The 25760-nt window shown below is 44.2% G+C and overlaps 4 protein-coding genes and 2 non-coding genes across 9 annotated transcripts; 4 read left to right on the plus strand and 2 right to left on the minus strand.

Moving 5' to 3' along the window:
* Nucleotides 1–320: 320 nt before the first annotated feature.
* atg16l2 (ATG16 autophagy related 16-like 2 (S. cerevisiae)) lies at nucleotides 321–7767 on the minus strand. Its single transcript, XM_078792730.1, has 18 exons — nucleotides 7481–7767; nucleotides 7069–7126; nucleotides 6908–6986; nucleotides 5553–5626; nucleotides 5239–5490; nucleotides 4145–4222; nucleotides 4023–4076; nucleotides 3727–3729; nucleotides 3212–3314; nucleotides 3021–3126; nucleotides 2876–2946; nucleotides 2746–2817; nucleotides 2566–2680; nucleotides 2389–2494; nucleotides 2169–2321; nucleotides 2058–2105; nucleotides 1876–1977; nucleotides 321–797 (listed from the first exon to the last, which is right to left on the minus strand). The coding sequence occupies exons 1-18, from the start codon at nucleotides 7575–7577 to the stop codon at nucleotides 704–706; spliced, it is 1665 nt and encodes a 554-aa protein (XP_078648856.1). The 5' UTR covers nucleotides 7578–7767; the 3' UTR covers nucleotides 321–703.
* Nucleotides 7768–9013: 1246 nt separating this feature from the next.
* On the plus strand, nucleotides 9014–15564 carry atg16l1 (ATG16 autophagy related 16-like 1 (S. cerevisiae)). Its single transcript, XM_058079330.2, has 20 exons — nucleotides 9014–9065; nucleotides 9642–9753; nucleotides 9884–9977; nucleotides 10041–10146; nucleotides 10370–10443; nucleotides 10516–10585; nucleotides 10662–10843; nucleotides 10913–10978; nucleotides 11049–11135; nucleotides 11248–11307; nucleotides 12164–12266; nucleotides 12359–12464; nucleotides 12891–12961; nucleotides 13034–13105; nucleotides 13832–13952; nucleotides 14043–14148; nucleotides 14230–14379; nucleotides 14461–14508; nucleotides 14862–14963; nucleotides 15037–15564. The coding sequence occupies exons 2-20, from the start codon at nucleotides 9648–9650 to the stop codon at nucleotides 15128–15130; spliced, it is 1818 nt and encodes a 605-aa protein (XP_057935313.2). The 5' UTR covers nucleotides 9014–9065; nucleotides 9642–9647; the 3' UTR covers nucleotides 15131–15564.
* LOC131135148 (small Cajal body-specific RNA 6) lies at nucleotides 12525–12797 on the plus strand. The gene has a single exon (XR_009131537.2).
* Nucleotides 13482–13746, plus strand: LOC131135150 (small Cajal body-specific RNA 6). Its single transcript, XR_009131539.2, has one exon.
* A 133-nt stretch (nucleotides 15565–15697) lies between the features above and the next one.
* On the plus strand, nucleotides 15698–25585 carry sagb (S-antigen; retina and pineal gland (arrestin) b). Of its 4 annotated transcripts, none has more exons than XM_078792733.1 (15): nucleotides 15698–15778; nucleotides 16631–16698; nucleotides 17455–17515; nucleotides 17986–18030; nucleotides 18110–18309; nucleotides 18510–18569; nucleotides 18721–18788; nucleotides 18948–19083; nucleotides 21174–21258; nucleotides 21327–21399; nucleotides 21472–21609; nucleotides 21720–21797; nucleotides 21878–21892; nucleotides 21958–22007; nucleotides 23292–25585. In XM_078792733.1, the coding sequence occupies exons 2-15, from the start codon at nucleotides 16651–16653 to the stop codon at nucleotides 23336–23338; spliced, it is 1104 nt and encodes a 367-aa protein (XP_078648859.1). In that variant the 5' UTR covers nucleotides 15698–15778; nucleotides 16631–16650; the 3' UTR covers nucleotides 23339–25585. The 4 variants fall into 4 exon arrangements, with proteins under 4 accessions (XP_078648859.1, XP_078648858.1, XP_078648860.1 ...); XM_078792732.1 differs by having other exon boundaries at nucleotides 15759–15778; nucleotides 16614–16698; nucleotides 23292–25584; XM_078792734.1 differs by lacking the exon at nucleotides 15698–15778 and having other exon boundaries at nucleotides 15805–16698; nucleotides 21958–22011; nucleotides 23292–25583.
* Nucleotides 23158–25307, minus strand: LOC131134261 (uncharacterized). Its single transcript, XM_058079333.2, has 4 exons — nucleotides 25058–25307; nucleotides 24903–24983; nucleotides 24752–24832; nucleotides 23158–24686 (listed from the first exon to the last, which is right to left on the minus strand). Exons 1-4 carry the CDS (start codon nucleotides 25305–25307, stop codon nucleotides 23746–23748), a joined length of 1353 nt encoding a protein of 450 aa, XP_057935316.2. The 3' UTR covers nucleotides 23158–23745.
* Nucleotides 25586–25760: the final 175 nt, after the last annotated feature.

The raw sequence follows: 25760 nt of genomic DNA on the forward strand, positions 1-25760 counted from the left end.
AACTTACCTCATGCTGCAGGTAAGCTTTCATTTATAACGTGGCAGCAAAACAGCCCTTCTTACGTACTTACATACCCCACCCCCTCACATACAGTAATTCCCCCCCATTTCCATAGTGTGGCCTTGTGTGACCTTTGGCCTTTTCGCGTAAATGTATTAATTTATTCTGGTAAATTTACAACGCTATTCTCAAAATCTCAGATGTAGCCCTAATGGTTTCTCGTTAATTATTTTATGAAAAACAAATTGAAATACAAATAAATAAAAACAAATACATAAAATACAAATAAATAAAAACAAAAAAATAAACACAAATTGAGTCAATTTGTCAATATTTTAATTGATTTGCTTCAAACGTGGATTTTAATAGGTGTTTTCTCAAATGCTCCATAAAATGCCAAAAGGTGACAAAGAAATAAATAACTTATAAAAAGAACGATGTTATAAAAAATGGTCCCTCCTTCTCTTTGTGAAAGACAGCACTTGATCCCAGTCCACACAAGAACTCTATTCATTTTCATTCCTACATGAGGTAGTAGGGGCAGTGCTCATTAGTGGCCAAAAGATGGCGCTGTGTCAATGTCGTGATGATTGCTGATAACGAAAGAGCCCTTCAGTTTTGCTCATGGATTTTTTAAAACGTAAGTTGTGGTGGTGTGTGGTATTGCACGCTAGCTGTTGCTACTGAGACAGACGACTCGCTTCAGATGTCGCTCCAGAGGACCGCCCGTCCCCGCTTGTCCACGCTGACCACATAATCGCCGGACATTGACCAGCAAACGGCACTGATAGGCGCGCTGCAGAACGAAAGAAATGCAACATTTAAATGACTCGAGGGTCTCAGACAACACCCCCAACAACCTCACTTAACGGGGGCTGGAAATGATCTGAGTTCATTTGCTTTGGACAGTAGCCACCATATTAAAACGCGTTGATGACATGTTAGCCACCTCATTACCACGAGTTGATGACATGTTAGCGCCCATATTACCGCAAGTTAGACATGGCAGCCACTGCATTACCAGAAGTAATTGTGATGTTAGCCTCGGGTTAATGACGTGAGCCAAACTGTAGCCACATGTTAGTGGCTATACACAGCTACGCATTAGCAAGTTATTGACATGATAGCCACCACATTAGCCACATGTTATTGACTACAAATGAGTAAAATGTTAGCCACATTTTTAAGATACCACGTTAGCCACATGCTAGCCAGACATTAGATGTTAGTCACCACATTACCATAGGTTTGTGACGTATTAGCCACACATTAGCTTTGTTAGCTACATGTTAGTGACATGTTATTGACACAATAGCCACAATGTTAGCCACACATTATTGACACGCTAGCCACCTGTTACCGATATTTTAGCCCCTGCATTACCATGTGTTAGCAACATGTTAGCCACACACTAGCCACACTTTTACTAAATAATAGCCAAATGCTATTGACTACAAATTAGTAATATGTTAGCCACATGTTAGTGACTTGTTAGCCACATGTTAGCAAGGCGTTACTAACTTTTAAGATGCCACGTTAGCCACATGCTAGCCAGAAATTAGATGTTAGTCACCACATTACCATGTGTTTGTGACGTATTAGCCGCACATTAGCTTTGTTAGCTACATGTTAGTGACATGTTATTGACACGGTAGCCACAATGTTAGCCACACATTATTGACATGCTAGCCACCTGTTACCGATATTTTAGCCCCTGCATTAACATGTGTTAGCAACATGTTAGCCACACCTTTACTAAATAATAGCCAAATGCTAGCCACATGTTAGCCACACACATAATGTATTAGCCACACCTTCGTTACATGTTAGCGACACATTAGCTGCAAAGTAGCTACACATTAAGGACATGTGACCTGTGTTTGTCCGCTAGGCGTGTCTCCAGGTTGCCACTAGAGACGTTCCAAACATAGACGGCGCCATCTGCTGATCCCGCCGCCACAAAGCCAGCGTCTGGGCTGAGAAGAGAAGGGGTTGATGCACAAACAAACTTGCAGATTTGCTTGATTTTTTTTGTGTTATTATTTGTAAAACTAACCTGATGGCCACTTTGGTGCTGTCACTTCCACATTTGAAGCCCTCAGCTCTGAAACACAAACACGAGTCGTCAGCTTGTGAAGACGCGTGACGAGGCTCGATACGTATTTACCTGAAGGCGGCGCTCTGGCTGCTCCACCGGCGAACGTCAAGCAGTTGGAGGCCGTCATCGCGGCAGCAGCTGAGCAGCTGGCGGCGGTCGGTGCTGAGGTCCAATGACGTGACTTTGCCCTGAGCTTCCACCTCATGAACGCAGCTGGCCAGCCTGAGATGGAAAAAAGACGCTCAAATGTGTCATTGTGTCACTGAATTCATGTTTTAAATAAGGCAACCTGGTGTCCCAGAATCGTATCTTGTGGTCAAAATGTCCGCTGATGATGAGGTTTTCAGAGCAGACCACGTCGCTGCAGGAAGACGACACGTCCACTAGCTGAACACCTGAGCAACACAAGTCACCGTGTTGTATTGATCCACGTATTGATGACTTATCAGAGAACGGCGTGACCTACAGGCGGCTCTCTGAAGGTCCCACAGTCTGATAGTGCGGTCTGCACTTCCTGTGACGACCTGATGAAGACTGAACCTCGCAGCGGTCACCTTCCTGTTGTGCCCCGTCAGAGTCAGCTAACACACACACACCACAAATATGTCAAATGTATGCCAAACGCTGCACAGCATAAGGCCGTTACCTTGGGAACGGGGTCATCCAAACGCCACAACAAAGCCGACTTGTCGTACGACCCCGCCAAAATTCTGTGACCCTGCAAAAGCCAAACCTCTGTCTTTAAAAAGCACAGTGCAGACGGCTAGCGTACTCACCGTGGGGTCAAACTCCACACAGGTGATGCCCTCCGTGCTCCCATCCAAGGTGGCGCGGTGTCTCAGGGCGCCTGATGACATCAATGGAAGCGTGTCAAGCTCGATCAGGTCGTGTTGCCTTTATGGCAAAACCCGGGCGGCGTACCTGCTCTGACGTGCCACAGTTTGACCACCCTGTCGGTTCCACCGCTGGCCAGCAGGGCAGAGCTAGAGCAGCAGCTGGCTGCGTTGATTCCCTGCTCATGTGCGTCCTGCGGATTGAAAAAAACGCACCTTAACGGAGGTCTTCATTCTGGCTATTTCCAGTCCAGACTTGGACATGACTCCATGTCTTACCAGGACCTGCAGAGCGTGGACAGGAACTCTGGCTAGCATAGAAACTCCGACAGGACACAGCAGGTCCTCCTCCAAACCACAGAAGCTGTGGCCCCGCCTCTTCCTGTAAACAGAAACATGACTTTTGAGATTTTGCCATGGAAGAAGATGTAGCAAGAGGGATCAATGTTGCCAACCTAGCCACTTTGTGGCTATAATTAGCAAATAATCAGTCCCAGAAAAGGGGGAAATAGAGCAAAAACGCAAAATAAAGAGAAGCTGCAATGTGGATACTAATATAACAACTATTCAGACAATTTTTGTTTAATAAGTTTTGTTTATATTCTTAAAATTCTTAAATTACAAACATCAAAGTGCCCCTACACCCCGCATCCTATGATTTTCAGTATGCAGCCCTCAGTGGAAGTTTGGGCAACCTGGTCCAGATGATGAGCTGATGCATCTGATCCATTCTGGCTGGGTCGCAGACACTTCATAAAACATTCATTTAAATGTGTGGACAACTGATGCCTGACTTCCTCTTGTCATCCTTTAGTCATCTTCCTCCTTGATACAGGATATCATCATTGTGCATTCAAATATCTGCAATTTTGATTTATTATTTTTTAATAATTCTATGCAGGCAGAAGTTATGTTCCTAATCATGTCCTTAACAAAATGCCTTCAATTCCTGTAAAATGCACCTTGGACGCATAATATGTGTAGTCTAGTAAGGACTTAAATAAAACTTAAATAAAAGTGGGTCTCCAGTTTGAGACCATTGGAGGTTCCCTGCTTCCAAAGTAAACTTCCAAATAAAGTGAGCACTCACTCAAACAGCTCCCTGATGGTCGACAGTATACTTGGTGAGCTTGCCGAGGCCGACCTGCCAAAGGAAACGGTGGTTGAGTTGTGACCTCGGCTTGAAAGGAAGGTCGAAGGGGGTGAGCTCACCTCAAGAGGCGACCTTGACTTTTTTCTGGCAAGGTTTCTTGGAGTGACGAACTCCTCAGGTTTGAAAGGCTGAAGGAACTGGAAGACAACAAATGGGAAGAGACCTCAGAACCAAAACGTCCTAAGTGAGGGACCAGTTGACTTATGACAAATATGTGCACTTTTAACAAAACAATGTGCAATAATTTAGCTTTTGCCATTATTGTATAGAATTGTAAGAATTGGCACTTTTATTGTTTTGTTTTGTTTTTTTCCTCATGTTCTATGCCGCTTAATCCTCATTAGGATTGCGGAATTCTTTATTATTGATTTTATTTTATTTATGATATACGTTTTTATTAATATTTTTTTATTGTTTGAATTATTCATTCATTCATTCATTTTCTACCGCTTTTTCCTCACAAGGGTCACGGGGGTTCTGGAGCCTATCCCAGCTGTCTTCGGGCGTGAGGCGGGGTACACCCTGGACTGGTGGCCAGCCAATCACAGGGCACATATAGACAAACAACCATTCACACTCACATTCATACCTATGGACAATTTGGAGTGGCCAATTAACCTAGCATGTTTTTGGAATGTGGGAGGAAACCGGAGTACCCGGAGAAAACCCACGCATGCACGGGGAGAACATGCAAACTCCACACAGAGATGGCCGAGGGTGGAATTGAACCCTGGTCTCCTAGCCGTGAGGTCTGCGCGCTAACCACTAGACCGCCGTGCTGCCCTTGAATTATTGTATTAATAAAATATTTTAGGATTATTGCAGTAATATATGTTATTTTATATTTATATCTGTTTTATTAATTAAATTATTATAATTATTAATACATTTATTTGACTTTTTTATTTTATTTATTTTTCATTTTATTGAGGGTTTTTTTTTTTTTACTTTGCATTCTGCGACTGGAACCTTAAATTCCCTGCACACGGCCGAGTGATCAATAAAGTTATATCCAGTAGTAATGTAATATAAGAGCCATCCTAAAGCACCATTAAGTAACAGTACAGTTATTACTTCCTTATAGATACTTCCCTATAAAGTAGGTGCAAGAATGACTCTCGGCCAACAAGGAGAAGGCATTAGATTCCCACACCTGGAGCGCCTCTCGTTGCGGTGGTTCATGCGGGCGGCAGCCTGCTGTTTGGGGTGGATCATGTCCTCCAGCAGGCGACTCCCTCTGACCTTCTCCTCCCGAAGATGCGACTCCGCCCACCTCTGATGCTCCATCAGGCCGTCGTACTTCTTCTTCAAAAGTCGGTTCTCCTCCTGAACCCGCTCCACCCGCGCCCGCAGCTGCTGGCGGACATCCAGCGCTCCCGCCAGCCAGCGCTCCTCCTGCAGCAGCCTGAGCACGAACGGTCCCGCTGACACCAGGAGTCTATCGCTGTGCACGTGTGCAACACTCACCTGTCACACTGACCCTCCAACACTCTCTCTTTGATTTTCATCTGCTGCTGCAGCTCCACCACTTGATAAGCTAACTGCAACACAGAACAGGAGGACCCGCTGCTCGTTGAGAAGAGCGATGGATGCTTTCACATTAGAGTCACCAGAAAAACTCGCTACATTTGTCGTGGGTAACTTTTCTTTTCTACAAAACAATCTAGAGGGGTCTGAATATAGCAACACTGATCTCTCCTGCTACGTTGTCTTATTACAAGCAGTTAGGATGCCATCTACTGTACACAGTTGGCAGGATGAACTACAAACTTGTCATTATCAGCTATTATCATTATTTAATTAAATCATGATTCACCACATCCTGTACTTATTACCGAAAATAACATTCCGTCAACATTTCCTCGCTTATGTCATGAATTATCATGATTATGAAAGCTATCTACGATTACACACTTTCCACAGAGACCAGGTTAGAAAGGCAGGGAAAGAGTTGCCATCAGACAGTAGTTAGCTGGGTATCTTCACCTGTTGGACATTCAACCAGTGGGACAGCATTACGGCCTTTTTTAAGGTTTGGGAGAAATAATGTTGAGATTAAAATGTGCAGAAATACAGATAGTGATTAATCACTGTTTGAATTTGAACAGAACTAAAAATGCTATTTCAAATTTACAGTGTATGTATACATACGGACCTCACAGCTAGGAGACCCGAGTTCAATCCCACCCTCGGCCATCTCTGTGTGGAGTTTGCATGTTCTCCCCGTGCATGCGTGGGTTTTCTCCCGGTACTCCGGTTTCCTCCCACATTCCAAAAACATGCTAGGTTAATTGGTGACTCCAAATTGTCCGTAGGTATGAATGTGAGTGTGAATGGTTGTTTGTCTATATGTGCCCTATGATTGGCTGGCGACCAGTCCAAAGACTAGGATAGGCTCCAGCACCCCCCGCGACCCTCGTGAGGATAAGCGGTAGAAAATGAATGTAGATATATTTTATTTATATTCATATCAAAAACTGCTCCAAAAATCCTGGACAATGACCGTGCATCGAACCATACAATAAACTGTGCAATGAACCTGTGGCCTGATCATCATGTATGCAGCTTCACATTTTGATTTGTATCATCTTGATTTTGTGCTCTTGTGTGCTTTTGTACTTAATATATTATTCATTTTTTTATATTTATTGCAATGAATGAAATACAGTTTTTTATATTGGCTAGAAATCTGAACGCTACATATAAATGGGTTGTGCAATACAGGTTAATACTGTTTGAAGCTTATTTTGCACTGAACAGGAAGTGTACGTCTTAATGCTGTGTAACGCCACTCGAGAACGAGTAAGTTAAAATGAAGTCACCTCTCCGGTGGTCTTCTTCAGTGCTTTCTTCTCCAGGAGAAGACATGACAATGAGTTGTTGACGTCACAGTCAGGCACTCTGCACACACAAACACACACACAGTGAAAAACAATAAGTAAATCCTAATGGTTTGGGATATGTGTGTGTGCAGAAGCGTTACCTGGTGGAGGAGCTGAGGAACAAGTTGGTCAGACTGGTTTTCTCCAGCATTCGAGAGTCTGCCAACAGTCGGATGAAAATGGAATCAGATTGACGTGGAAAAACATGTAAAGTATTTATTTGTTGTTGTGGAGCTACTGAATCATCTAGACCGACAGAACCAGTCGAACCTGTTGCATCTTCCCATGCACTGCAATGTTTCCTTACATTCACACACACACACACACACACACACACACACACACACACCAATGATTGAATTACTTGCACGACAAAAGCTTCTAATCAGCCATCATTGGACAAGAACATCCAAGTGTTTGTTTTGCTCATTCTTACTGACTATTATGGGGCTGTGTGGTTCAGACCCACAAGCTAGTTGAAGAATATAAAAAAAGAGTACAGGCCGGTCGTACAGAAGCCGATGAGGTCCCGGAACATGTGGTGCTGCCGCTGGTCTCGGTGTTTCAGCTGATGGACGATGTGTCCCTTCCACATCTTGGTGTCCGCCATGGCTGCAGCCGTCCTCCCCCCCAAACTAGTAGAGTCTCTCACGATGTCCTGACATGACACGTCACTCCGCGATATCGCCAGTCATCGCAATCTTCAGCGAACCACCGCCTTTCTTCCACTTTCTTGCTTTTTAGGCATTGTTTGTTTTCCCTTGCTTTTACACGTGACACGTGTCCGCCTATCAACGCCCACTTCCGCTTTTCAGAACCAAAGCGATGGGGCGATACAGCGAATGTAGGTAACGAACCGATACCAAGTAAATATATGTGGACCGGATTTGACAGTTTTACTTGAAAATACTCAAGATAATTTTTGAATTTTGCCTTTAATTTGTTAAATCTGACTATAATCACAATGACACAAATTTGAGGCACTTATTTGTGAGCCAATTATTGTGTGTGTGTGTGTGTGTGTGTATGTGTGTGTGTCCTGTCCAGTCATTAGGGCAGATACTATTGTTGATCCAAATGTCCTTACATGCTAAACAGAATTGCTTTACCAGGGAAAAGTGTAAGATACATTTTCCCTGTTATTCATTCATTCATTCTCTACCGCTCTACTGCTCATAAGGGTCGCGGGCGTGCTGGAGCCTATCCCAGCTGTCTGGCCCAGAGGCGGGGTACACCCTGGACTTGTAGCCAGCCAATCACAGTTTCCCTGTTATATAGATTTTTGACTGTATTTGATGTTTTGTTGTTATGCAAATCTAATAGTATCATTTGACTACAGAATGACACAGATTTCAGGCACTTTTTTGTCAACAAATTGTATGAAAGTCTATAAAAGTCAATGTATGAAATATGAAATATCAACATGAAATATCTTGTTTTTTTCATCTAAATTATTTTTTATAGAATGTAAAAATAGAATACTATAAAAAAGCAAAACAAAACAGTAAAAAATCATTCAGCTTTTTGCCCCATAAGCCTTCCTGTGTCCTGAGTTTGTAAACAACACATAAATAACAAAATACTTAGATACTTCTGTAAATAAACAGACAAAAATTGACTTCAAGATGTTTGTATCGATCCGATATTGATACTACTCTTGGTGTTGATACTTTAGCTATTTGGATCGGTCGGATTCACGCAAAGCAAAGTTGTCGTGGGCGTTGATGGATAGAATTCCCTCAATGAATTACGAAATATAAATTCGAATGTTGTGTTAATTCGCTTGAGTAAACGTGCTTCGAGTGTATATTAATATATTTCTTGAATGTACATGTTGTTTAAATGTGATTACCGTAATACAGTATTGTCATGTAGCAGAAATGTGAAAAGTTCGCCCAGCGACTATAAAAGGCGCCCCAAAAAAGTATCATCGATGTGACGTCATTTTCCTGCGACGTTGCGGAAGAAGCACGCCTCTGGAGCCAAAATGGAGCTGAGGCCAAGTGAGTCGAGAGAAGAAAATGATGTCGGCTGACCAAAGAAGCTAAAGCTTGACGGACCCAACAACACCGAGGGAAGGCGGTCGTTACCGAGGGAGGTAATAGTTCACCGACTATGATGGCGATAAACGTTTGGAACTAGAAACATTTGCATCTTCTCCAAACCGCTAAAGCTAGCGGCTACTTTAGCATGCTAACATGTTGAGTCACGGCTGTTTGAGCTCAGTTTATAAATAGATGGGTCGATATAACGAAATCAATATGACAGGAAGTTATTCATATGGATCAGCGCAAGTGTTTATTTGCTCTTGGCAGCTGCAAACGCAGCTCAATAAAGTATGATATGGTTACATCAAACTGGACAGCAATTACTTCATCAAAACGATTTATCCTCTCCAATCAGAGCAGTGAAGCATATTTCATTTATTTGGCTCGATATAAACGACAACAAAGTTGAATAAAATATTTTTTCGCGGTCAGTAAATGGAATGAAATCACGTGGTCTAACCAGGGCGTCATGCTAAAACTTGTGTGATTTCAAGTTAAATTGTTTTGAGCACAATAACTACAGTGATTTGATTCTTTTTTTAAGAACACCACCTAGGTGCTTGTTTTTTGACAGAATCTGGAGTATGCTGGTTTGCGTGTGAGCGCTCATGTTAAGTTTGTTCCAGGCGGTCATGGCGGAGAGAAGAGGCGCATGCACATGGAAGAGACACATATGCGAGCAACTCAGGCTTCGAGACAGAGTGCAGCGACATGGCTTTGAGGAGATTGTTCATCAGTGTGAGTGTTCTTTGTCACACTGACGCTGTTGTCGACAGCAAGTTTTAAAATGAAGATGCGGTGAAAGGAGCGTCACTGTGGTGGGAAGATGACCTGACCTCATTCAGATCAAACCTCGTGTTTTTCCCAGATAACCGCCTGCTGGAAAAATCAGACCTGCAGGCTGTTCTCTCAGAGCGTTATCAGGTTGACAAGTATGAAGCCACGCGAGGACATGAAGCGACGTAAGTGCATGAGTTTGGTGTAGTCGTGGTCTGCATCAAGCTGAGGCGTTGTTTGTGTTTCAGCGTGGCGACGGATGCCAGCCGCAGTGACGCGCTCCAGCAGGAGATGGCGGAGATGAGGATACGGCACCAGGAGGAACTGACAGAACTGCACAAAAAGCGAGGAGAGGTGAGTCGGTTTGTGTGCAATCTGGTGGGAAGCCTTCATATCACAGGACATGTGTGCATGCTTAGGGCGCCTCACCGCCAGGCTCTGTGCAGGAAGTCTTCTATTGCTGCATGTTTGCCAGTCTTGACGTTTGGAATCAGCCTTCAAAATAAAATGCCCACAGTCTGGAGGGTGGCTTTACCTTCTCTGTCGGTCATCTTAAAAGTGTCCTGTCGTCCTGCAGCTGGCCCAGACAGTGATTGAGCTGAACAATCAGATCCAACAAAAAGACAAAGAGATCCAGAGCAACGAGGCCAAGTCAGTAGCGGTTCACCTCACATTTCATCGCTGGTGTGTGCGCCTAACCACCCTTGTCGTGTCACGTCTCAGGATGCTGGAGTACCAACAGCAGATCGGCAACCTTGAGGGAGACTGTCGAGATCTTAGGAACTGCCTACAGGTAGGAAGACCACACCCAAAGGTAGGGAACCGCGTTCTGGTGAAAAGGAAGTTGACATTCTGAGTTTCTCATGCAGGATCTGGAGCGAGCCAATCAGACTTTAAAGGATGAGTATGACGCGCTGCAGATCACCTTCAGCGCCTTGGAGGAGAAGCTGAGGAAGACCACCGAGGACAACCAAGAGCTGGTTTCCCGCTGGATGGCTGAGAAGGCCCAGGAGGCAAACCGCCTTAACGCTGAAAACGAAAAAGACAGCAGGTACATGAGATGTTCCGCCCGGCAGAGGAACAAGCAGGAGTGATTCCAGATCTTCTGTCCCCCTCCCAGACGCAGACAGGCCAAACTGCAGAAGGAGCTGGCAGATGCCGCCAAAGAGCCGCTGCCAATTGACCTGTTGGTGAACTTTTGACTTGACTTGTTCCCTTCTGATCCCAAGGGGATTCTGACGGGTTGTTCCCCTCAGGGACGATGACATTGAAGTTCTGGCAGAAGATTCCGGCAAGGGGGGCGGCGAGCCGCCGCACAACCGACCGCTTGGCAGAACTCCCAGGTGAGACGTGGAAGGAATATGTTCACATTTTAATCAGTTATTTTATCATTTGTATGTGTTGGTTTTCGCGCTTCTACCACTCAAAATTGACATCAAATGGAATTTGTTGCAGTAAGAAAATGTCCCAGCCTCCCCCTGGTGGTCTGCTTGACTCCATCTCCAACATCTTTGGGTAGGCATCCACAATTCAGTAGCTTCATCCTGTCAGTTGTTTTTAATGAATTAATAAATCATGCTGTTTTATGTTTGAATACAGCCTATTCATCTGAAAAGCTAATTGGATGTATTTCTACCCTAAAAGAAGCATTGTCACGCTTGAGGCTAATATATAAACTCAACTATACCCCAAATGCTTACAGAAGTAAATGGCTCAATCGTTGTTGTCATCCCTCCATGTTGCAGAGTGTTCTGTTTGAGTAATATCATTTGATTGAGCTTTTTCTAACATTCCACAGTGCAGAATAAGTAAAAGTATATATGATACACAGTGATACCACATTGATATTTGTATCTGTTTTGAAGTAGAAAGTTTTATCAGGGGACTCTAACTAAAAATGGCTAAATGAAGTAAAATAAGGCATTAAAAAAAACTCACATAAACATGTTACTAAAATGAGACAATTGCTACGTAGGAAGAATTGTTAATAAACTGGAAATTTACAAATAAAAATGAACAGGGAACTGAGTCTATATCATGTCTACTAAATTGGGTAATAGGAGTGTAATAGGGGGTGTTATTTCCTGTCTAGAAGGCTCTAATAATGTTAAACTACATTTACAAGGCTCTAAACAGATTTTGCAGAAATTTCATATTTTCTTCCGCTTATTGGGTCTGGGTTGCGGGGGCAGCAATCTTGGCAAGGAAGTCCAGACTTCCCCGGCCTACTTTGCGGAAATTAAACATGGTAAAAGGGTGCTAAATTTAGATGTTTGTAGTCCTGCTCTGCTGGGGTCTGTCTTATGTTAAAGTCACTGGCTGATAGTCGTCTGATTGGATGTGCTATCATACAAGTTATTGTCGTCAGCAGACGCCGAAGTGCAAATTCCTTCAGTACTTCTCCAGAAAACACGGAGACGCCAGTGGGGGCCTGTGCAGACGTCCGAGTCCCATCCACTGCGCTACATGTGTTTGTAAGTATTGGTTTGATTTTTGTTTTTTCAGTACAACAGTAGGGGCAGGTATGTATCCAACACCCGGAGTGTTTTTATGTGTACGCATTCAGGAAGCACATGACGGTGAGGTGAACGCCGTGAAGTTCAGCCCTGGCTCACGGCTCCTAGCAACAGGAGGGATGGACCGCCGGGTGAAGCTGTGGGAAGTGATCTCAGGTGGGTTCTCAGTTGTACTCATGTGCTTCTTCCTTCTCGAGGTGTGAAAGAGGTGATGAAGGTCGATGATGAGAAGTAAAAGGTCTGATTTTACCCATAAAGCTCTTCCCGACCCGTGCTCCTCAGCAGCTTGCACTAAGTGCTGCCAGCACACTGAAAGTAACGCCGTGCTGGTCTCTGAGCTGCTGACACACACAGGAAGTGATGCCATATTTGGAGTCGTGCGCAGACCATCTCTGCTCCTTGTCCTTTACTTCCAACAAAAACCATCACAATGGAGTGTAGGGTGGGGGCGGGTGAAGGGGACTGATCTAAAGTTTTCAAGCTGAGACCTTCATTCGGTTGACGTGTTGGAATACCGCAGCACAGCTGAATCATATACTAGTTGAGCTTGGCGTGTTGATTTCCAATAATGTGTGTTTGTAGGTCGCTGTGAGCCGAAAGGAGCTTTGACTGGCAGCAACGCTGGAATCACCAGTATTGAATTCGACAGTGCTGTAAGTCTGCACACATCTACTACCGCTAACTTTCACTTTCTCTTCTTAATGTATGTGTGTGGTTGTGTGCAGGGCTCATACCTGTTGGCCGCCTCCAACGACTTTGCCAGCCGCATCTGGACTTTGGATGACTACAGATTGAGGGTCAGTCAGTAAAATGACTTTAAAATATTTCCCTTTTTAATTTAACACAGCAGTCACGTGTGTGCTTGATAAGAGGGCGTTCTTCCCTGCAGACAGTTTGAAGTATAGCAGAATTTTGTGGAGTCTAAAAATTGTCTGTTTGCACCACAAAAGAGTGACATTTGGTTGGGGTATTTTTCTTTTACCTGAGAGAATAAACGTTTGGATTCATCATCATCCCCTCAGACCTGCTTGCATGAACGCCTCACGTCTGCTAAGACATCCTGAATCGTCCAATCGTTATTCTATGACAATCAAAAAGTATTTTTGTTTCATTAATAACATTAGCACTAGCACATTGTTGCTCAAGTATCAGTTTATTTCCTGTTTGAGGTGTTGTCCGTGATGAGAAGTAAAAGGTCTGACCTCAGACAAACCCCTCCCGCCACCATGTTGGCTCCCAGCAGGCCCTGCTCTCAGCCTGGCATGCTAAAGTTGCACTGCTGGTCCAGGATCTGCTGACACGCAGGATGTGACATCACAAGCAGCCTGTAGGGAGCACTCACAGGCTGGTTGAGTGACATCCAACATAACATGACCAGAGGGGAGCACCAGGCTGGGGGGGGGAGTCTGAGTGGTGATCGCACTCTTCTGCTGAGACCACAGTAACTCAAGTCTGCAGCGTTGGTCTTGGTCTGGGTCTGGTAGTGCTCTGATGTAACTTGTAAGGACGCTTTGTCTCCGCAGCACACCCTGACTGGACACAGCGGGAAGGTTCTGTCCGCTCGTTTCCTGTTGGACAACGCTCGCATCGTCTCTGGAAGTTACGACCGAACACTCAAACTTTGGGACCTCCGCAGCAAAGTCTGTATGTGATCGGCCGCTTTGAACGCCTTTTACGCATGATCCCGCCCGCCCGCTGGCTGGGCTGAGTTTGTGCCTGCGTCTCTGTGTGCAGGCATGAAGACTGTCTTCACCGGGTCCAGCTGCAACGACATCGTGTGCACAGAGCAGTGCGTCATGAGCGGACACTTTGACAAGAAGGTTCGCTTCTGGGACATCAGGTCATCTTTTTGTTCCTATTCTAAGGAGAGTGAATGAACATCGAGCAGTTTGTTTACGTTCTGTTGGTGGTGTTGTTCCAGGGCAGAAAGCATCGTGCGGGAGCTGGAGCTTCTGGGCCGAGTGACGTCTTTGGACCTGAACCACGACCGCACGGACCTGCTGACATGCTCCAGGGACGACGTGGTGAAGATTGTAGACCTGCGCACCAATGCCGTGAGACAGACATTTAGGTCTGTGCTCGGCGCCGCTTTTTGTGACGTGATTTGTGACTTTGACGCGCTCACATTGTGTCCCGTTTTTTTTGTCTTCAGTGCTCCGGGATTCAAGTGCGGTGCGGACTGGACTCGAGTAACCTTCAGGTGGGTTGGATTCTACTCTTTTACATGTCAGACTTTTAGACTTCATCTCTTTGGAGATGTCTCCATTTAGTTGGCTTTAGCACCTTGTCTCTTTCACTGCATGCTTATAAAGTGCTCAAGTCAAGATCAAAAGATCTGTTGCGGCGACTCCTTAATCAGGAAAAAGCCGAAAGAAACAAACAAACTACATACTCCCTGTTGACTTTTCCATTGTTAATAGCAGGCTAACCTTTTGAAATAGAATCCGATACCAATATTGGTTGGAACCAAGACTCAGACTACAAGTGAGAAGACGCCTCAACATACCAGGATCAGCACATATAACTTTTTTTTTTTTTGTCCCTCCTCCCCAGTCCTGACGGAAACTTCGTAGCCGGAGGATCGGCAGATGGAGCGCTGTACATCTGGAATGTTCTCACAGGGAAGGTGGACAGAACCCTGGACCGAAACCACAAGTAAGCCCTTGTGTCGCATGATTTGATATCAGATGACCTGAACCTTGTCTTTTTTTATTTTTATTGTTCACAGCTCAGCCATAAACTCGGTGTCGTGGTCGCCATCGGGCGTGTACGTGAGCAGCGTGGAGAAGGGCAGCAAGGCCATCTTGTGGTCTGACATGTGACCGACGGAAGGATACCACGCTCAATGCTGCGGCGTGCTCCAAGTGGACCAAAACCCTGCAGCTTCCTCCACCTTCACGTCAGCGCCGTGCACCCAAGCCAAGCAGATGGTTTATTTTTTTTAATGTCGCCGTCTGCTAACTGGGACGGAGAAGGGAGCCGAACGGGCTCGCTGATGTCAGCAGTCGGCCTGCTGAGTCGGAACGATGGAGTCTTATCGGCTCAGCTTGCTGGAGACGCTCGCGTTGGCTAGCACGTGCCTGCCGACCTACGTGTACATAAATATGGACGTGCAGTCGTCATGAAGGACACTATTTAGGTGGAAGGAAAGACTGAATGTGTGAAATCTAAATATGTTTACTTTGTACACAAAGTGAATAAACGTGTCAAGAAGCCATGTTGACCCGTGCTTTCACACTCCCTCCCCCTGCCAAATGGCAAAGACACTAATAAAAAGCTCCAGCTTGTTTGGGAGGAACTCTAACTCTTACAAGTGGAGAACAGTACAATAGCATATGTGCATCATCTGTAATGACCATCTTGCTGACCAGGCTTAGCGTGCGCATGTGTGTGTGCACGTCCATTTATAAGTCCAGCTGGCTCAGGGTGATCAGCAGTCCTGGTGTCTTCTTCATCATTATCATCATCAGGTACGACAGCGTTGGCTTGTGTTTAATCGATATGAAAATATATTAACTTGATTTATTTCGTTCCTGCTTTGACATCAACTTGGAAAATAGTCACTATTGTGCCTTTGGTGCTTATCTTGTACATGGATGTTTTGTAAGAGTGTAACTACATCTGATTTTTTTCATACTATGCCTACATGGTACACTTGTACACAGGCGTAGGGGACAGCAAGTGTGCCTCACATTACGCATCTACTCAGTAAACACAACAATGCAGCCCTGTCTTTGGCTAGATACACTGCATACCAACCCTTACATGTTTTTTTTGGACTTCCCAATAAAATGGAAATGCATACCATTCTTCTGCAGAGTTAGGAAACTATAGACTAATACTACACTTCAACCAGAAACTTGACTTTACTACAAATAAAATCATCTTTCACACTCTCCAAACCCTTACAGTTGTACTTTTCTAAAAATAAACTTTGTCAACTATTACATAGTTGTTTTTTTCTTGCTAAAATAATTTAGCAAGAAAATGTAAAAGCTATTTTAGGAGAAAATGTTACAAGAACAAAGTCAAGTGTGAGGGGAAAAGTTTCAAAATGTACCAAAGAGAGGAACTGTTACAAAATGAGTAAAAGTTAACTTATGATAGAGAATTGTGTTTTTGTGAGTCAAAGGAATAACTACTAACTTTAATAATTGTATCAGAGGGGGAAAAAGTTGCCAAGATTTGATTTATTGGACTTTATTTATTTTGATCTCTAAAGTGCTAAAAGGTACTTTTCTCTTTTAGAAGAGAAAGTCTTGGATACAGTAAAAAAATGTTTTTTGTTCATTTTTGTAATGAAAGTGGAGGTTCTCTTGCAGGTCGGTGCGTGTGAGTCACCATGAGTCCTAAACGAGTCGTGTTCAAGAAAACGTCTCGCGACAAGTCGGTAAGTTGTGTTGTCATGGCAACGAGTCGCTTCAGACCAGAGCTCAAAGACTTCTGCGTTGCCTTCAGGAACAACGATACAAGATAGTTGCCAGAATAATTTCCTTTGTAACCGATTCCTGAACATTTGATTCATTCCGTGTCGGATCTTTCAATAAACGTGTAACATTTTTTTCGACTGCTAATGGTTAACAAAATTGGATGCTTGGATGCTACCATGATTTGGATCTTGGCTACAACTGCACACAACTTAATATTCATGAACTATTTATGAAATGCAACTTACTATAGTGTCCCACTGGGATCCAATGTCATTTTAAAAGCCCTTGAAATGCCATCGTTTGCTCACAGCCAAGGAAACTAACACTAATTGGTCAACAAGAGTTGTGGTTGAGTTGACTGTGCGGAAAAACAGCGCCCCACAGCGTTTCAGGAGAGAACTGCAGGCCATGCAATCAACCCCGACGGAGAGTCTATTTAGTCTGAAGTCAAGAGTCTCCAACAGTTTGCAATTACAAGAAAATGTCGCTAGATTTGTCATAAGTCGCTTTTAAAAAAACAGGGGTCTGAATGCCTGCTAAATAGAGCTAAAAGTCGCTAAATTGGCAACACTAATCGCATTTGTTTCAACCGAAAGTTACCACCGACTAAAGTGTCCCCGCGGGACACAGTGTTACCATGGTTCGGGTGTAATGTAGAAATAAATAACACATATTAATGGCATTTATGGCAAATAAGACGACTGTTGGTCTTTCAGGTGGCCATCTACATGTCCAACAGGGACTTTGTGGATCACTGTGATCACGTGGATCCAGTTGGTGAGTTCCACTGCTCATAGATAGACGCCTCATCGAAGGCTCACGGTACGTTAACGTCGCCGCCATATTGGACAGCTTGGAACCAAAAACAATCATTGTTTTTGTTTTTGTACAATGTGATTGTGATTTTCAGTATGTTGATGAATGTGTGAATGTATAAAAGGAGTGGAATTAACTTAGGCGCTTTATGAAAATAAGTATATTTCCGTGTATTCATTTGACACACGGGTTGACATATCCAATATGGCGGCGACGTTGACGTCTCCCAGCAGTAGGCAAACCCAGTTTGTCTACGTCTAACTGCTATTGACTGTCTTTTGAATCCTTTGGCTTATTATTTGAACAACACAACAAAATATTTATGAAAATAGAACTGAAAAATATCTGATACAGATACTGTATAAATATCAATACCTTTAGCATTGACACGATCCGTCCACACCAGTCCTTAAACAACTTGACTCTTTCAGATGGAGTCATCGTCATCGATCCTTCACAGCTGAAAGGAAAACAAGGTCCATTTTCCGTTTTCCATTCTCATGTTCAAGTCTTCAAGGCGTCGCCTCATTCCTTCTGGGGTCACTCTGTTAACAGTCTACGTCATGTTGTCGTGTACCTTCCGATACGGCCGCCAGGACATGGATGTGATGGGCGTGGCTTTCAGGCGGGATCTGTTCGTGGTGACCCGGCAGGTGTACCCGGAGTTGCAGGACAAGGACAAGCTGACCCACACCAAAGTTCAGGAGAAGCTGCTAAGAAAACTTGGAGACAACGCATTCCCCTTCTTCCTGGAGGTCATTTGGAATGATATTTACTAGCATAATACTTTTTGTGTATTTTTAAAGTATATGTCCTGACAACAAAAGACAACAAATTCATTTTTAGCAGCCCTTTTGGGACACATATATTTGGCCTTGGTGGAGGTATCCTAGTTAGCGTATGCACAAGTGTGGGTCAATGTTGATATCATAACATTTCTGGAATTGTGTTGCAGTTTCCAGACAACCTGCCCAATTCTGTCAGTCTGCAGCCGGGGCCTACAGATGATGGCAAGGTCAGTCGAAGGTCACGCCTATTTCATGTGCTATAGTTTTAATAGCCATCCAGTGTATGAAGAGTGTATAAAACTGGAAACTAACTGGGCTCTTCTTGTTGCGAGGCAGCAGTGCTAACCACTCCATCAAGCGTTTTGTGTTTGTGTGCAGAAATGTTCGGTGGAATTTGAGGTGAAGGCTTTCTGTGCAGAGAAGCGGGACGAGAAGATTGACAAACAGTGAGGTTCTGCCAGCGGTGTTTCTGAATATCTGGAGGCCCCAAGCAAGATTTGGCCTGGGAGCCCTGGCTAGCTAGCAAAGACTTGTTTATGTCTTTCACACACACATACACACACACACACTTAACACTCACCTCTCTGATCCTGTCTTCCCTGCAGGAGTTCAGTTCGTCTCACCATCCGTAAGATCCAGTACAGTCCGCAGGATAATCAGGTGTCTCCCGTCGCCGAGACCACCTTCGACTTCCTGATGTCTGAGAAACCTCTTCAAGTCAAACTGAGTCTGCCCAAAGAGGTAAGAAAGCAAGAACGCTCTCTGAGTCACCAACCTAAATGTGGCCAAGGACATGGTCCTGAACATCTATCTGGTTTTGACTATGTAGCTGGCCTTGGACATGAGGTCTTGAACATGTGGCTGGTTCTGAATGTCTCTGGTCTTGAACATGTATCTGGTCTTGAAAATGTCTTTGATCTTGAACATTTATTTGGTCTTGAACATGTGTCTTATTTTGAACTCGTCTCTAGCCTTGATCATGTCAGGTCTTAAACGTGTCTCTGATCTTGAACATGTCTCTAGTTTTGAAGATGTCTGGTCTTGAATATGTCTAGTCCTGAACATGTCTCTAGTATTGGTCTGATCTTGAACATGTGTCTGTTCTTGAAAATATCTTTGGTTTTGAACATACCTCTGGTCTTGAACATATCTCCAATCCTGAACATGCCTCTGGTCTTTACCTCGTGGCTGTTCTTGAACATGTCTCTGATCATGAACATGTCTCTGACAACATCTGTCAGATGTCCAGTTGAGTCAAGGGGGCAGTCAAACAGGCCAGGATTAGTTCTAACAAAATGTTGGTGTCTAGAACAAGTCTCTGATCTTGGACATCTGCTTGGTTTTGAACATGTCTCTGGTCTTTACCTTGTGGCTGGTTTTGAACATGCATCCAGTCTTGAACATGTCTCTGATCTTAAAATGTGTCTGGTCTTGAACATGTCTCTGGTCTGCAACATACAGTAAAGTCTCGTTATATCGATATTCTCGGGAGTCGGAAAAAATACCGATATAACCGGACTATCCATATATCCGATCCTGCGCCAAACTGCATTAAAAGTGGGCGGATCTTTGATATGGCATGTAATTTTCTCCTTGAGTTCATGGATTGCGTATCTAGCATGCTTTTGTACTACAATAAATTTTGTAATACAGTAAATAAAAATAAACTTACGCTGTAGTGATTACCGGTTACCGGGACATAATTCACCCCGGAACTATCGATATGGAAGGTGTTGCCACCCCGAGGGGTAGGCGCGAGGGACGGGTGTTTTCCGCTGTGTGTGCTGCACTCTGGTGGTGGAAGTGTGAAAAATAAAGTTGACTGGAAGCAGCCGTTCGCCGTGTTCTTTTTTGGTATTGAAATCCTTAAGCAAAGATTGATTTAAGCTGCTTTTGTATCGATATAAGCAGACCAAATTGGCTGGCGGGAGATGAAAAGGGCACCCTAGTAACCGGATTATCATAATAACCGTTTATTGTACTAACGGAGCTAATTATATCATAAAAGACTAGAAATTTGCCGGGAAATGAAAATAGTATCGTAATAGGTAGTAATTCGTTTTAACCGATATCGATATAACGAGACTTTACTGTATCTCCAATCTTGAACATGTGTTTGGTCTTGACATGTCTTATTTTAAACACGTCTATTCTTGACTGTGTCTGATCTTGAACATGTCTCTAGTCTTGAACATACGTATCTTCTATCTTGAACATGTATTTGGTCTTGAATGTGTCTCTAGTTTTGAACATGTCTCCAATCTTGAACATGTGTTTGGTCTTGAACATGTTTCTAGTTTTGAACATGTCTTATTTTAAACACATCTATTCTTGACTGTGTCTGATCTTGAACATGTCTCTAGTCTTGAACATATCTCCAATCTTGAACATGTGTTTGGTCTTGAACATGTCTCTAATCTTGAACATGTGTTTGGTCTTGAACATGTCTCTAGTTTTGAACATGTCTTATTTTAAACACATCTATTCTTGACTGTGTCTGATCTTGAACATGTCTCTAGTCTTGAACATATCTTCTATCTTGAACATGTATTTGGTCTTGAACGTGTCTCTAGTTTTGAACATGTCTTATTTTAAACACGTCTATTCTTGACTGTGTCTGATCTTGAACATATCTCCAATCTTGAACATGTATTTGGTCTTGAACATGTCTCTAGTCTTGAACATATCTCCAATGTTGAACATGTGTTTGGTCTTGAACGTGTCTCTAGTTTTACCATGTCTCTAGTCTTGAACATGTGTGCTTTTGAACATGGACTGCTGATGTCTACTAAACCAAATTCAAACTGGAGCGGTGCGTCCTTTGTCTACAGACCTTCTACCACGGCGAGCCGGTCCACGCCAACGTGGAGATCGCCAATGCCTCCAACCGTACCGTGAAGGACATCAGCTTGTCAGGTTTGCCACACGTGGTCCTCACCTTCAGGTTGCTGCGGCTGCATTGTCAACTTGTGTTGCGTCTGCAGTGGATCAGGTGACCAATGTCATCCTCTACTCCAACGACAAGTACGTGAAGTCTGTGGCCAGAGAGGAAACGAGGTGAGCCATCTTAGATACATCTGGAATGTTTGGTGTTTGGTGCAGGAAGTGATTTTGTGTTGCTGTCTTCAGCGATTGTGTTGCATCCGGGGCCAGTCTGGAGAAGAAGTACACGCTGTACCCCCTGCTGAAACACAACAAGGAACGCAGAGGAATCGCATTGGACGGGCGCCTCAAGCATGAGGACACCAATTTGGCTTCTTCTAGCATGTGAGACATAAACATTCTTTGCTTCTTGTTGGAACAATTAAAACATCTTTTTCATAAAACACAACACTAACAGCAAAAATGTGTGTGTGTGTGTGTGTTTGTGTGCGCAGAGTGAAGCAGGAGGTTCTGAAGGAGCTTCAGGGCATGTTGGTGTCTTACAAGATGGTGTTGAAGATGATGGCTTCAGGGTGAGTGCGCTTCTTCGTAATTTTATCCTTCAACAGCACTCAACTGCTTTTTCTTTGGCTTTTTCCTCCTGTGCACTCAGACCTCTGGGATCCAGGTACACACACACACACACACAAGAACATGAGTAGATTACTGTTAAATGGTGTGTGTTTTCCACAGCGAAGTTTGTGTGGAACTTCCTTTCCGACTGATGCATCCTAAACCAGAAGGTACGTCACCTCTCATCACCATGACAACCGGTGACATCACACACACACGCACAGCAATCTGATTACCAATTGTTGTTGTCGTGTCAGCACAATACAATCCGCCTAACGCACACACGTTAAATCAACACAACAGCACACTTAATAGCTTTTTAAAAAATATTTATCAAGCACTTGTGATGACTGTTCTGAAATGTTCTACGTTTGCATTGAACAAAGAAGATATCATTTGGAAAATAAAGTTAGAATATTAAAAGACAAATGTTGTCATTTTTTGAGAATCAAATTGTAATGTTAAGGCGGAAAAGTTGTTATTTTACAAGAATAAAAGTCATCATTTTATGATCATGAGGTCACAAAATTAAGCTGAAGAAATTGTATTTTTAAAGAAAAGAAATTATTTAAATTTATTTATTTATTTTAAATTCATAAATTTTAAATTATTTATGGGAATAAAACCGTAATAAACCCTTTTAAAGATCCAAAGATCACAGCTTTTGTCCTTTTTATATTATGTTATATATCTATGATATTGACTGCACAAGTGCACAGCTAGGAGACCTGGGTTCAATTCCCCCCCTCAACCATCTGTGTGGAGTTTGCATGTTCTCCCCGTGCATGCGTGGGTTTTCTCCGGGTACTCCGGTTTCCTCCCACATTCCAAAAACATGCTAGGTTAATTGGCGACTCCAAATTGTCCATAGGTATGAATGTGAGTGTGAATGGTTGTTTGTCTATATGTGCCCTGTGATTGGCTGGTGACCCGTCCAGGGTGTACCCCGCCTCTCTCCCGAAGAGATAGGCTCCAGCATGCCTGCAACCCTCGTGAGGATAAGCGGTGGAAAATGAATGAATGAATGAATGGAAAGCGGCCTGACTCTGACATGTTAAAGAAAAAAATGATGTTTTATGTTTAAAGTCATAATATTATGATCAGTAAGAATAAAGTTTAATGTTTTTGGAACATTTGTTTGGGGAAAAGTTGCAATACTACAAGGCTAAAGTCAATCTATAATGGGAATAAAGTCAGGGAAATAAAATATGAGAAGAAATATTTGTAAATTAAAAAGAAAACATCCGTAAAAATGAGCAAAATAAGATGTGTATACATATATATATATTACTTGCTAGCAAATCTACATAATAGCAATCAATCAGTATCTCAATGAATGTTATTTTCTTTTTCCTTTCAGCCAAAGCAACGTGAGTAGATTTTTTTCTCCTTTGTACAACATCTGGGACACGGTTGTTGAAAATGTCTTTCATCTTCTCACGGTTCAACGGTAGCGAGTCAGATGACATCTGCTTTGAGGACTTTAAACGATCCTTCCTGAGGGGGGTGATTGGAGACGACGACGACTCTCCCGGCGACACCTGAACTACAAAGATGGCCGACGCGATGACTCCCACTGTGTCGTTTACCAAACACCCGCTACAAGCTAGGTGCTACGTGCTGTGCTTCCGTAAGCAGAACAGAATATTTCAATGCTTGATTTGATTGACATAAAACATGCTGAGGTTTATTATTCATGCATGAACATCACCTTCTTCATCGACTCCAACATGAACGTAATAAATGAAGCCGCAAGCTAGAAAAAAATGTTGTTTTTCATGTTGGGCGATTCTTTGACAAACTGACGTCTTCTGTCCAATGAAGACAACCAATGAAAGTTCATTCTTTTGGTCTGGAGCAACCAATCCACCGTCAGGGAGTTCTACAGTACTACTGGAGGGACCCTAGCTAACTGGATCCCGTAGTGGTTGGTGGTGTACTATATTCATTGGTGCTGTATCCCAATGCGCCCCCCCAACTGTACCCGTTCTCCGGTGGGGTCAGGACCGGGACTGGGATTCTCAAAAACGCCATGTCGCATGAGTCTGGATGGAGCAGGTAGCCAGAGAAGGTACTGGCGGCCTCCGCACCGGCAAACATGCCATTGCTCAGGTGGTCCTTGACTTGGAGCCAGACCTGGTCTCCCCTGGACAGGTGAAGGATGATTGAATGGGAGGTGGTACCTAAAGCGCTTGGATCTGTTGTCTTGATGATTGGCTCAAAATTATGGAACAGGCCGACTTTGAGGATCCGTGCGTAGACTGTCAGGTGGTAGCTGAAAACGTAGGTCCCGTTGATGGGAGCGGTGTAGAGTCCGGAGGTGGGGTCATAACTGCCCTGGACGTTATAAACGACGTACCCAAACACCACCGGGGTGTTAGGCGGGGGAAAACTATTCTCGAGTTGCGCGGAAAAAGCAGACTGGATGGCGGGCATACAGGGACCGGGAGGACCCATGTAGCCCATGTCACCTTTTTCACCTGGTAAACCTTTGTCTCCTGGAGGCCCCATCTCACCCTGGTCTCCCTGGTTACCCTTGGAACCCTTCTGCCCTGGATCACCGTCTAGTCCATCTGTACAATCACACTCCCCCTGGAGGCCGGGTTCTCCTTTGACACCATCAGAACCTGGGGAACCAGGGTGACCCACAACCCCCATGTCACCCTTAACACCTTTGGATCCTGGTGCTCCTGGTACACCAGGAAGACCCCTGGGTCCTGCGGGGCCTGGCAAACCAGGGATTCCTTCAGGGCCCTGGATGGCATCGCACGAATCGGGACAGACACCATCATCTCCTTTTGGACCCGGATCACCCGGGAGACCCTCCAAACCCCTTTCCCCTTTCTCACCTGCAGAATCACAGAACCAGTTCAGGAACAGAAAGCTTGATCAACCCAAATGTTTGTCCCCCTACCTTTAAACCCTCGGCCTCCTTTGGGTCCCACAAACCCCTGAGGACCCTGATTTCCCTTGTCACCCTCGTCGCCTTTCTGTCCTGGAGTTCCATAATGGTGACAAGTTCAAGCAACACAAACATCAACAACAAGTGACACCGTAGATTTTACCTTTGATTCCTGGTCTTCCCACAAAACCCGGGGGACCTCTGAAGCCGGTCAACCCGCGTCTTCCAGGACTACCTGGAATGCCTGCCGAGTTGGATGAAGGACATCAGATTGACTTGAATTTTTGATGCTTTGCTTCTTCCTGACATCCACCTCACCTGGCAGCCCCCGATCTCCACGGTCTCCCTTGGCTCCAGTCTTCCCCTTGCAGTCTATGCACAGACAGAACCAGGGAATCTGCTCCGCCGGAATCACTGACTGCAGCCTCTGACAGTAGGCTAGGAGGGAGCCCCCCGGCTGTCCCGTTACGTTCTCAAAGAAAAAACGTCCGTCCAAAGGGAAAGGTGGGGGAGGGGGTTCCAAGGGCGGCTCCCAGCTGTCTGGAGAGATGGTTTCGGGTTCGGGCATTGCCGTGACAGCAGGGAGGAAGACCAATGTCAACAGGAAGTGATGACGAGGGGTCGCCATGGTCTGGACAGATTTGAAAAAGTCTAAATTAGTAAGTACTAAGTACTATTCATAGAAGTAATATTTACATACAATATTTTGTTGTTTTATTTTACTGAATAATACATCCGACTTGCAAGTGGTGTCACCAGCTTGTATGTTAAAAATTGAAATACTTAGAAAGCAACTGGTGGGCTGGATTCAAACGCTTGGTGGGCCCCCAGGCCGTAGTTTGCCCACCCCTGGTCTGGGGTTAGTGTGATTGGTGTGGTTAGGTGTAAGAGTAGGGTTAGGGGTTAGAGGTAGAGTTAGGGTTTGGTAGTAGGGTTAGGTTTAGGTTTAGAGGTTAGGGGTTAGATGGTTAGGCATTAGGGGTAGGGTAAGGGGTTAGGTGGTAGAGGTTGGGGTTAGAGG

The sequence above is a fragment of the Doryrhamphus excisus genome, linkage group LG8 (assembly GCF_037039965.1).
Source record: "Doryrhamphus excisus strain RoL-2023G ecotype Guam linkage group LG8, RoL_Dexc_Guam_v1.1, whole genome shotgun sequence".
NCBI classification, from domain to species: domain Eukaryota; kingdom Metazoa; phylum Chordata; class Actinopteri; order Syngnathiformes; family Syngnathidae; genus Doryrhamphus; species Doryrhamphus excisus.